The 12787-nt window shown below is 43.1% G+C and overlaps 1 protein-coding gene across 1 annotated transcript; it reads right to left on the bottom strand.

Moving 5' to 3' along the window:
* Positions 1–10751: 10751 nt before the first annotated feature.
* Positions 10752–11775, bottom strand: LOC123185063 (non-specific lipid transfer protein GPI-anchored 22). Its single transcript, XM_044597074.1, has 2 exons — positions 11160–11775; positions 10752–11058 (listed from the first exon to the last, which is right to left on the bottom strand). Exons 1-2 carry the CDS (start codon positions 11665–11667, stop codon positions 10982–10984), a joined length of 585 nt encoding a protein of 194 aa, XP_044453009.1. The 5' UTR covers positions 11668–11775; the 3' UTR covers positions 10752–10981.
* Between the last annotated feature and the right edge of the window lie 1012 nt (positions 11776–12787).

The following is a 12787-nucleotide window of genomic DNA, read 5'->3' as shown; positions in this document are numbered from 1 at the left end:
TTTCGGCACCCTGCCGGAGGGGGAATCCCTCTCCGGTGGCCATCTTCATCATCCCGGTGCTCTCCATGACAAGGAGGGAGTAGTTCTCCCTCGGGGCTGAGGGTATGTACCAGTAGCTATGTGTTTGATCTCTCTCTCTCTCTCTCTCTCTCGTGTTCTTGAGGTGATACGATCTTGATGTATCGCGAGCTTTGCTATTATATTTGGATCCTATGATGTTTTCTCCCCCCTCTACTCTCTTGTAATGGATTGAGTTTCCCCTTTGAAGTTATCTTATCGGATTGAGTCTTTAAAGATTTGAGAACACTTGATGTATGTCTTGCCGTGCGTATTTGTGGTGACAATGGGATACCACGTGATTCACTTGATGTATGTTTTGGTGATCAACTTGCGGGTTCCGCCCATGAACCTATGCATAGGGGTTGGCACATGTTTTTGTCGTGATTCTCCGGTAGAAACTTTGGGGCACTCTTTGAGGTTCTATGTGTTGGTTGAATAGATGAATCTGAGATTGTGTGATGCATATCGTATAATCATACCCACGGATACTTGAGGTGACATTGGAGTATCTAGGTGACATTAGGGTTTTGGTTGATTTGTGTCTTAAGGTGTTATTCTAGTATGAACTCTAGGGCTGTTTATGACACTTATAGGAATAGCCCAACGGATTGATTGGAAAGAATAACTTTGAGGTGGTTTCATACCCTACCATAATCTCTTCGTTCCTTCTCCGCTATTAGTGACTTTGGAGTGACTCTTTGTTGCATGTTGAGGGATAGTTATGTGATCCAATTATGTTAGTATTGTTGAGGGAACTTGCACTAGCGAAAGTATGAACCCTAGGCCTTGTTTCAACGCATTGCAATACCGTTTAGTCTCACTTTTATCATTAGTTATCTTGTTGTTTTTATAATTTCAGATTACAAATACCTTTATCTATTATCCATATTGCACTTGTATCACCATCTCTTTGCCGAACTAGTGCACCTATACAATTTACCATTGTATTGGGTGTGTTGGGGACACAAGAGACTCTTTGTTATTTGGTTGCAGGGTTGCTTGAGAGAGACCATCTTCATCCTATGCCTGCTACGGATTGATAAACCTTAGGTCATCCACTTGAGGGAAATTTGCTACTGCCCTACAAACCTCTACACTTGGAGGCCCAACAACGTCTACAAGAAGAAGGTTGTGTAGTAGACATCAAGGCTCTACACTACTTTAAAATCTATAAGGCAGAAGTTGAGAATCAACTTGAAAAGAAAATTAAACGAGTCCGGTCAGATCGTGGTGGGGAGTACTTCTCAAGTGAGTTTGATTCCTTTTGTGCGGAACATGGCATTATTCATGAGAGGACGCCTCCCTATTCACCCCAGTCAAACGGGGTTGCCGAGCGAAAAAACCGTACTCTAACTGATTTGGGTAACACCATGTTAGATACATCGGGTTTATCCAAGGCATGGTGGGGGGAGGCTATATTGACGGCATGTCATGTCCTGAATAAAGTTCCTACAAAGGATAATGAGATCACTCCCTATGAGATATGGGCGAAGAGAAGGACAACACTCTCGTACTTGCGTACTTGGGGCTGTTTGGTGAAAGTCAATGTGTCGATCCCCAAAAAGCGTAAGCTTGGACCCAAGACTGTGGACTGCGTTAATATGGGCTATGCTAAGAACAGCGTTGGCTATAGATTTCTAGTAGTGAAATCTGAGGTACCTGACCAAAAGTTCGGCACAATTATGGAGTCTAAGGATGTTACATTCTTCGAGGATATTTTTCCTATGAGAGATATGCAAAGCACTTCTAGACAGGAATCTGATGAGACTCCTGAGCCCGCCATTCCTCTGGAATATTATGAACGAACACATGATGAAAATCCCGAGGAGGATGACGAGGAAACCCTTGGTAGGGGCAAGAGACAAAGGACTGCAAAGACCTTTGGTGATGATTTCTTCGTGTACCTCGTGGATGATACTCCTACTTCTATTTCAGAAGCGTATGCTTCTCCAGAGGCTGACTACTGGAAGGATGTGGTTCGTAGCGAGATGGATTCCATCATGGCTAACGGGACATGGGAGATCACTGACCGTCCCTATGGTTGCAAACCACTAGGATGTAAGTGGGTGTTCAAAAAGAAGCTTAGGCCCGATGGTACGATTGAAAAGTACAAGGCTAGGCTTGTGGCCAAGGGCTATGACCAGAAAGAAGAGGAAGATTTCTTCGATACTTATTCACATGTGGCTAGACTGACCACCATTCGAGTATTACTCTCATTGGCAACCTCACATGGTCTTCTCGTCCATTAGATGGATGTTAAGACAGCTTTTCTGAATGGAGAGCTAAATAAGGAAATCTACATGCAACAGCCAGATGGCTTTGTGATAGATGGTCAGGAAAGGAAGGTGTGTAGGTTGCTGAAATCTTTATATGGCCTGAAGCAAGCACCTAAGAAATGGCATGATAAGTTCAATACAACTCTGACATATGTTGGTTTTGTTGTTAATGAGGCTGACAAATGTGTATACTATCGTCATGGTGGGGGCGAAGGAGTTATACTATGCTTGTATGTTGATGACATACTGATATTCAGAACAAACCTCAAAGTCATTGAGGAGGTCAAATTGTTTCTATCTCAGAACTTTGAGATGAAAGACCTTGGTGTGGCTAATGTTATCGTGAACATCAAGCTACTGAGAGATAATGAGGGTGGGTCACACTTCTGCAATCCCACTATGTTGAGAAGGTGTTGAGTCGTTTTGGATATTCGGACTGCACACCATCTCAAACACCATATGATCATAGCGTGTTGATTCGAAAGTCCAAAGGCATGGCTAAAGATCAATTGAGATACTCTCAAATCATTGGTTCACTGATGTACCTAGCGAGCGCAACGAGGCCTGATATCGCGTTTGATGTGAGCAAACTGAGTCGGTTTGTTTCCAAACCGGGTGATGTACATTGGCATGCTGTTGAAAGAGTTATGCTCTATCTGAAAGGTTCTATGAACTATGGACTTCACTATACCGGAGACCCGTCGGTACTTGAAGGGTATAGTTATGCGAATTGGATCTCTGATGCTGATGAGATGAAGGCCATAACTGGGTATATGTTTACTCTTGGAGGTGGCGCTGTTTTCTGGAAGTCTTGTAAGTAAACGATCTTAACGAGATCGACAATGGAAGCATAATTAACAGCATTAGACACATCTGATGTTGAAGCAGGATGGCTTCGAGATCTTTTGATGGACTTGCTATTGGTTGATAAACTGGTTCCGGCTATCCTTATGAACTGTGAAAATCCGACTGTCGTCACCAAGGTGAAGAGTTCAAAGGACAACATGAAGTCCAACAAACACATAAGAATGAGATTAAAAGCTGTCAGAAAATTAAGAAACTCCGGAGTGATAGAGTTGGACTATGTCCATACGGCTAAGAATCTGGCAGATCCCTTTACGAAAGGGCTATCATGTGTTGTGTTAGATAATGCATCGAGGGAGATGGGTATGAGACCCACATGAGTTGCCATGGTGGTAACCCAACCTATGTGATCGGAGATCCCATGAAGTAGGACCTGGGAAAACAAGCCAGTGGTGAACTGAGGAGAGTAACTATACTAACCCACTCCGTTGGAGATGCAATACTCTCAATACTGTATGGTAGGATGACTATTGTCTTAATATGTTCCAAAGCTTATGTAAGCAAGATGCTATCCTACAGAGCGATCTTTGGAGGAACACACCTATGTGAGCCCGACTGCTAGTCACAGTCTATGAGATTGGGGTGATCTCTAGTAAGCTCATGAATAGGCCAGGAGTGTGACTTATATGCTCCACTAGAGGGGTCAGCCTTCGGCATCCCAGTACTAGTAAGACACGTGGTGAAGCTTCTTTACGCCAAACTGACAATTCAAGGCATAGTCCATTGTTCAGTTGTGAAGGAGTGTAGCTACTTGCTCTAGGTGAAGCTCAACCTTAACAAGCCTTCACTAAAACACTGGTATATCAAAACAACAATTGTAACGGAGGACACAATGGACACTTAACCTCCAGCCCTTGTGTGCCCCGAGAGGTGAGGGCTGCCTTCAGATCGGGAGGAAGAAGGAGACTCCAGCCATGGCGGCTCGCGGTCGCGCCCCTGCACGGCGGATGTATGTCGTGACACAAATCGCCGGATCCAGAAGCACGCACATGGTAGAGCAGGTGTGGGGCACGGGAGGGCGGGCTAGTGCGAGGGCATCCATGGCGATGACAAAGAAAATGAAAAGGGGAAAGGTAGACGAAAGGAAGAAAAGGAAGCGATGCCTGGTCCCACGAGCGTATGCGTCTCGCGAGCGAGCGACCGGCCCAACGCTCGGCCGGTCCGCCGGATGGAAGCGTTTCCCAAACATTTTCGTGGAAAGGAGACGGTCATTCAATTTTTTCACCGTCTATGTTTTTTTCTATATCCGAAGTGGTCAAAATTTTAAAAATAAATATCTCGTTCACCCATAATAAATGGGGAAAAGATTGGGATCAACTGGCGGATCACAGTATCACGTCGATCACTTCGTTCAATCGATGTGTGTCCTGCTGCTAGAGGGCCTTGTGCCTCCTCCTCGGTGGGCCCTTCAACCACCAGCAAACACGACCACTTCATTCATGGTCAACCCTATTCATTGCAAGATAAAATGCAACATTGGTTATGTTGCAAAACTTCCTTCCGCAATATCACCTATGTTGCATAAAAGTGAAGGAAAAAATTAATCACCTTTGTTTCATAAAAGTGGAGACAATTTTTTTTGCAACATCGCCTCAGTTGCAAAGTTTTATGCAACAATATCTTTGTTGCAAAAGTTAGAACACATCTTTGCACAAAGTCTCTGTTTCCGCAACAACTAACTTGTTGCAATTCGTGAAGCTCGCGTGCTTGATCTTTCCCGAACTTCAACCGGCCGACACGTAGCACGGCCCAAAGAAAAGTGTAGATAGAAAAAAATCTAGAACACGACCTATGTTGCAAGAAAAAAAAATCCTGTGACACAATTTATATTGCCAAAAAAAATCCATAGTACAACCTCTTTGCAAATGTTTCCGCAACAAGACCTTTGTTGCGAAGTAGAGCAAGACGTTCACCCGCAAGATTGTGTCGGATCCAATGGCTCGCCAGGCGGCGGATCTTTTAAAAAGATCCGCCGGCCGACGCGTAGCAGCCCCCACAATAATGACATGCAAGTATTTCAATGCAATTTAAATATAAATACTACAATAGAACATGAAATTTTATAGATAAAATATTTTAAATTTGAATTCAACTTATTCAGACATATTTTATTGGTTCTTCGCTCGAACCACCCACATACGCTCAACCAGATCATTTTGAAACCACTCATTAGCTCTCGATGATGAATCCATTGGATGCATAGAAAAATACTCATTAGTTCTTTGTGCATAGGAAACTACTCAAATGTTTCTTACCACCCAGGGATAGTTACCCTCATGTGAGTTTTATATGTTGTATATAGTATCTACCAAAATTAAGAGTATGTATATGTAGTATGTAGTATATATATACTATTTTTTAGATAATGTGTATCATATTTTGAGCATACTCTTTTTACCTAAAAATATGTATGTATTTCATAAACATAAGAAAAAGTCAAAAACTATGGTTGCACATGTAACTTTTTGTGTAACTTGCTTTGTAATATCTTAGATATAGTACATGAACATACTTAGAATGATAAAGTAAAAGTACCATAGAAAAGTCCTAAGATGACACATGTATAGAAGACCATTCGACCAAACTGTGTGCCCTATTTCTGCTCAAAGCGATAGTTGGACAACATATGTACAAATAGAAGTTAAAAAACACGCAGATAAGCTCATGTAGTAATCACACTACAGGAGAATAGGATTTCACAGTAACAAATCTTTGGTGTGGGAGTAGCATGGCTTGGTTGCATAGTATAAACATTTTACTTACGATCTCAAAGAAACAAAATCCGTGTTGGAAATCTTAGACTCTAAGCAGGCCATTGTACTTTTACAGAGGTGCGGGCTTCAAGGTTGCCGGGCTCGTTTAAAATGTGACACATACATCTATCCAATTGCATGTCCAGTTTCTTGTCCAATTGCATATAGTCGGAGGTAATGGATAATTGAAGGTCAATGACCTAGCCTCTCAATAGTAACTTCAAGAAAAACCATGTGCATCCATTAACGTTACATTAATAACACATCAGAGTGGAGAAGAAGAAGCAGGAGATCGTGGTTGCACCATCCATCCCGTCTCAAAAACCAGCCAGCCGTCGCCTCAAAAATCTAGGGTTTTCTGCCTCCCACCGGCGCCGGCGCCGGTCCATCCCGTCTCCGATGGCCTGAGGGTCATGAAGACGGAGTGGATCTCGGCACTTGCCGGTGGGAGGTCTCCGTTTTTAGATTTTTTTTGAGTTTTGTTAGGGTTTGTGTCCTGCTTAGGAAGGCGAGACAGTGGCCGCTTCCTGGAGATGGAATAAAGGTATCTCCGCCTAGTGCTGGAATTTAGTCTATTTTAGGCAGCCCAATAACTATTTCAGAAATTTCTAATAAATCCTAGAGGCTCACTTAGCCCATTTGTGCAAGGTAAGGGATACTACTAAAGTTTAGTCACACATTGCTAGTTTAGTGGGAGTTGGACCTTCTTATAAGGGAGGTTCTTTCCCACTTGTACGAGCATGAGAACAAGAGGGATATCCACGCGCGCTCCTTCTTCGCCGCCCGCCTCGCCACGCCACACCACGCCACGCCTCGTCACAACGCGCCGCGGGTTGCGGGAATGAGCCGAGCCCATATCTAAATTTTTGCCTCGCATTACGGGTATATGAAAGGTCACTCGGAAGCTGAAAAGATTTTTGCGAAAATGGAGTTCGAATGCGAACGGTGCAGCCCTTCGGCTGCTGGCTGTTCGCTTCGCCTCCGTCTCTTCGTTTCGCCTCCCGTCGCTGCCCTCTCGCCTCCTTCTCTTGCGCCTATAAAAGGGAGGTCGCTCCTCCCAGAGAGACGCACCAGAACTTCTTCTTCCTCTCGCCACCTGTTCCAATCTCTGAGCTGCTGTTGTCTTCCTTATCCCGACTTGTGGCGTGCACCGCAGGTCGGGACAGTAGGCCTCCGAAACCGCACCTCTTTGAGTCCTGTACGGGAGAAGGGTGAGAAAGTTTTGGGGTAGCGCTCTGCGCGACTACTGACTGATTCCTTCGTCACGGACGCCCCAGACTCCGACGACTACTTCCCCACGACGACTTCTTCCCCGACGTCGACAACCTCCTCGACGACATGCTGGCGAGGACACCGCCCCCAGGTCCAGTGCTACTGCTGCTGTTGTCCCGTATGTGCTCTTCCTTCTGTTAAATATCCTGCCACAGTTTCTCGTACTAGTACTTGCCCTAAATATGTTAGGTTCTACTTCATATATGCAACTAGTTCTACTGTCTGCTATAGATATGGTAGGCTACGGTTCATATATGCAGAAACTATTTACCTTCTCTCTGTCAAAACGCATGACTTGTTTTATCTCTACTATATTAGTCATGTTTTATCTAGTATTTCTGTTAATAAAATCATTTGGTAAATTGCTCATATTTCCAAAACCTAGCCCCCGTTCCGGTGATGCATCTAGCATCATCGATGGGCGTGTGGAGGTGTGTCTCTGACGGATCTGTCTTTGGTTGATTTGCTCGGATCTGTTCACCGTTCGTCTTCATTCGTGTGTCTTTAGGTTAGATCCTTCTGATCTAACACTCTTCATCTGCGGCGGTTGCTGTTCTGGTGCGTTGGTTCTATGGGGCCTTAGCACGACGATTTTCCGACTGTCTACTACAACAAGGTTTGCCCGGCTCTGGCGAGGAAGGGGCGATGACAGCGGCGCGCCTTCGGCTCGCTTCAGTATTTGTAGTCGTCGCTAGGTGGTCTACGATCTGGATGTAATTTTTATTATTTCTAGTGTTCATTGTACTATCATGATTGAAGATGAATAGATTGAAAAAATTTCCGCAAAAATAATAATAAATAACACTATTTCCAATAAAAATACATCATCTCAGCACGATATAAAACAATGCTACTGTAATTCTACATCTATTGTAACAGAAGCACACCAAGCAAAATGATAGGCACTTTGCATGCTCATTTGATTTCCAGATACATTAACATTACCATAATATAAGGATTCCTGGCTATAATGACAAGGTCAAGACTTCGCACATGTAGCATGTTGTAAAAATCCCCTGATCTCAAACCATTCCCCTATGTCCCGCTTCGGTACAATCCTCCTCACAAACTTTTCACAGATAAGTATGATGGGTCGCCCGGAACGTATATACGCACAAGGACGACAACGACTGGGCAAGAATCGAACTCTTGACTTCCAGCTTCTCACCAAGTGCAGCCAGCCACTAGAGACAACGGCTGCTGATGACTAATATAAGCACAAACCATTTAATAATTGACAGTAATGGCAATATTGGCGGTAGCAGCTTTCTTTGCTGCACCGTACAGATTTTTTAATTATTTCCAAACATTTTGGAAAACACGAACAGGTTTTGGAAAAATGTGAATAAAATTTCAAATTTCAATAAATTTTATGAAAAACACCAATATTATGAAAAACACGGACAGGTTTCGAATTAAAAAAACAGGAACAAAATTTGAAAACTAGATCGGTTTTCAATATTACGAACATTTTCTTGACATCCCCTGATTTTTTTAATTTGTGAACAAATTTTAAAACATGATTTTTTAAAAATTTGTATTTTTAAAATGAGAGTATATTTTGAAATTCACCAAATATTTCTGGAATTTGCGATTAAACTTTAAAACATGAATTGTTTTTGAATTTGTGAATAAATTTTGAAAGCGAAGACATTTTTTTGTGAGAAATTTTTGAATTTCCAAATATTTTAGAAGAAGCAGACAATTTTTAACTATTAAAATAAAATTTTAAAATAGGAAAACCTTGCATAAAAAGAAAAAGAAAACAAAAAACAAAAAACAAAAAAAAACAGAGAAGAAACAACACAGGAAAAAATCAGTTCAGGGAAGGTTCCAATAACCGGTTGGCCACTTGTGGAAACGTAGAAGTTAGCCGGGACATGTATCCTCGCTCACAATCCCCGACAGTTTGACCCAGCGAGCGGCAAAGATGACGCCACGCACAGGACTGAGGCCACCCGACTGGAAAGGCCCATTGTCCCTGAGCGACCGGTTTTACTGTAGTGAATTTGTATGTTTATTATTTATTTTTCATTTATTTTCGTTTTTCCTTTTCCGAAAATTCTCGCACTTTTTGAAATTTGCTCAAATATTCTCTGCTTATTCAAATTTTGTTCATTAAATACAAATATTCGTATTTTAGGAAATTATACATAAATTTCAAAAAATGTTTCTGTCTTTTAAAATTGCTCAAAATGTCAAAACACGAGCATTTTTTTGAACAGAGCAAATAAAACTTTGAACACGAACATTTTTTTGAATAATTCATTTTTTTGAAAAACACTAAATTTGTTAGAATTTCAAAACAGATTTAGAAAATACAAACAAAAAATGGGGTCATGATAAGAATGTCCAGAAACAAACCATGTTCAACGAAGGGTCTTTGAGTGGCTAGAAGGCTCCGTCTCGTTTGAGAGCACATTGTTTCTCGACATCCTTGAAGTTATTCCAAAAAAAAATTTGTGGCCTTGTATGAACAATCCAAGGCATCATGCCAAGTTGTTTGCGTTTTCGAGATGTTTTACATTTTCTAGAGTTTTCTCGGTGAAAAAAGACCAATAAATGGCTAGACGTGGGAACATGCATACAATGTCAAAAGTTGTTCAAACCTGGAATGGATGCCTACCATGGGTACGAACACATGCTTGTAAAAGTTGGCATCATTTGAAGGATGTTGAAAAATAGATCATGTTCAATTGAGGGTTTTTTATACAGTTTAGTAAAGAGAAAATCACAATGTAATTAGAGTGTAGGTCAAAGCGTAATTTCAGCGAACTTTCAGTTTAAGTAAATTGAATTTACAGAGAAAATTACTGTAATTATAGTGTAATAACTTTGTAAATTACAGTGGAATCAAAGTGTATGTTACAGTGCAACTCCCACTGTAATTCTAGTGTCATTCACAGTGATTTTTTTTTCTTTATTTACAGTGTAATTTACAAAGTACTTCCACTGTAAATGGCAATGAATTGTGAACACTGTAATTTCAGTGGAGCAGTTTTGCTTTTCTTGTTTGGTTGCAAGCTCCAGTTTTGTTAGAACTTGGGGATTGAATTTGTTGGGGTTTGTTAGAAGGGATTGCATCCATTTTTAGAAACCATTTATATTTGTTTGTCCATGTTGGCGATTGTTATTGTTGTGAACTTGATTTTACTGTTTGACTAGCAAGAAATTACAATAGAATGTGACAGTAATTTCTGGTGTTTTATCTACTGTAAATTTTCAGTTCATTTCCCTAGCCTGAAAGGATTCTTTTGCTGGTGTATATGCTAGATGATTGGAATTTTTCTCCCACTATAATTCTAGTGTTAGTAGAGTGTAATTTGCAGAGTAGTTGCACTGTAAACAGTAGTGGAATTTACATAGTACTTCCACTGTAATTTACAGTGGAATTGTGAACACTGTAAGTTCAATGGATCAGTTAACCATAGTGTTTTTTTCCAATTGTTTGTATTGCAAGCCATTTAGAATCAGTTTTCTTTTGGGTTTGTCTTTGTTGGGTAGTATTGCATCTATTTTGAAACCATTTCAAGACTAGAACCCCTTTTTTTCGCGACTTCCACTGTACATACAAGGCCAACCCGTCAACGCACATGCATACAAGGCCCGGGTGTGATATCAGATGGAAATTGACATACATGCAGTGCGCGGGGAACATAAATGATAGACATACAGGAATTCGACTGAAGCCTAATTCAATTTCAGTCGACTTCTAAATAGACACTCCCTTCTTCTTTTCGAGAGCACGCCAATGGCCTAGCCGCCGAGAGCACCGAGCCTTTCTCCGACACCGGCGCGGTCGTGCTGAGGCATAATCGGCGGCACCGGAGACACTGCAAGACAGTTTATTCCGTAAGTTGATATACGTACGTACAAATGAATCTCTTATACGACTAATAAAGGAGTAAAACAGACAAGGATCTTTCAAACTCACGGATGCACATGAGAAGAAGGTCCGGGGGGACGAACGTGCTACACGTCAGAGGCAGCACGAGCAAGCGAAGCTGGTCGATCTCCCCCCCTGCCAATGTACTCAAGTTGCCGATGATGGCATGGCACAAGCAGATCCGGGCGCTGCTGCCGACGAGCAACCTGAAGCCGTCGCAGCAGGTACTCGGCGGCGCGGGCACGGAGTCGGTGAGGTACGGAGCACACGTGATCACACGCCCGAGCGCTCCCAAGCAACTGGCCGGCTGCTGCGAAGGCGAAGGAGAAGGCGATGGCGCGCCTGCCATGCCCGGGAAGCCGGGCAACGGCGGTAACGCGGGCATGCCAGGCAGAGGCGGCGGTGCCGGGATGAAGACCGAGACGCCGGTGTACGGTGGAGCCGGCGCCGGCGAGGAGGTAGCCGCTGCCGGTTCGGCTTCGGCGAGGTGTGCCCTCTCTTCCGGCCGTCGCATCGTCGCCGCTGCGAGTGCGGCGTACGTCAGGAGCAAAACCATCGATCTGGTTAGCGCCCTTGCAAGTGTGCTCAACTTGGATCAACTCTGGTACGGTGGAGTAAGTGTGCTCGACTTGGATCAACTCAGGTGTGGCGTGCTCATCCTGCTGTCTTCGTCATTTAGTAGCGGCGTCCGGGCGTCAATTCATCATCATCTTTGTCTTTGTTTGACTGAACCGTAGGCGCGACTCACGTTCTTTACAATTTCCTTGGAGGTTACTGAGAGTAGGTAAGCATTGTTCTGTTGAGTGATTTTGCGGGCTGAGAGGCATCTTCCGAGGTACAGTATGGATGCAGGATGTGTTGTTCTGTTTTGATCTAGCTGAGAGTTTCTTTTCTTTTCTTGCTCTAGATCTTCGGTGTCCATGCCAGTCTGATTCCGAGCTTGTTGACCAGGAGACCCGAAAATAACTTTCAGATAGACACCAAATTACGAATTTGAAATGAGCCACTATTGGATTTCTATTTCTAATTTGAGTAAATGCGAGAATCGAAGCGATGAACTTAGAATGACACTCACATTATAACCTTTGTCTTCTGAAAAGCACCACGCCTATCGCTATCAGAAGTGGTAGAAGATTGGTGATGGCTTTTCCCTTCATCGCGTACTGCTGATGAGTCGTCCAAGCTGCATCTTATCAATCCCCGTTACCGGTGAACAGATTGCTCTCCCATTTTCTTCTGAAACTTCCAACCGGTGCCTGGATTTTCATTTCAATGAGAGGCAGTTACAACCACGGCAGAGTGAACAGAGGAAATTGCCCTACAGCCCGGCGTGGCCTAGCATCTTGCTGGTTAGCAGTGGTAGCATGAAAACATGGGGTGATCAAGTGATCAAGAGAGAGAAAAGAGAAAGAAAACATGAAAAGAGAGGGAAAAAGCCCGTAGGCCTAACACTAGTCGGCAATCTCATAGTAAATCTCCGAAGGGGCTCTCAATGCATTTGGCGCAATCTCACAGCTCTCGATGCATTTGCCCCCCGCAAGGTGCCATAGCTCTAGGTTCGTCCTGATTGCCCTGATCACGTCGGTGGTGGATGAGATCTTTCCTCGAAAAGTGCAGTTATGGCGTCAGGTTTCTGCGCAGATTTTAGTCTTGCGAGTCCAAAGTGTCAAAGTCAC

This window comes from Triticum aestivum, chromosome 2A, assembly GCF_018294505.1.
Source record: "Triticum aestivum cultivar Chinese Spring chromosome 2A, IWGSC CS RefSeq v2.1, whole genome shotgun sequence".
NCBI lineage: Eukaryota > Viridiplantae > Streptophyta > Magnoliopsida > Poales > Poaceae > Triticum > Triticum aestivum.
Note: the sequence above shows the minus strand (reverse complement) of the source record. Positions and strands in the feature narration are given on the sequence as shown.

Bases quoted from the DNA above. Each gene is read 5' to 3' on its own strand.
- LOC123185063 (XM_044597074.1), bottom strand. From the start codon at position 11,667: ATGGTTTTGCTCCTGACGTACGCCGCACTCGCAGCGGCGACGATGCGA. The intron at 11,059-11,159 runs GTGAGTTTGAAA...ACTGTCTTGCAG, and splicing joins CCTTCTTCTCATGTGCATCC to TGTCTCCGGTGCCGCCGATT.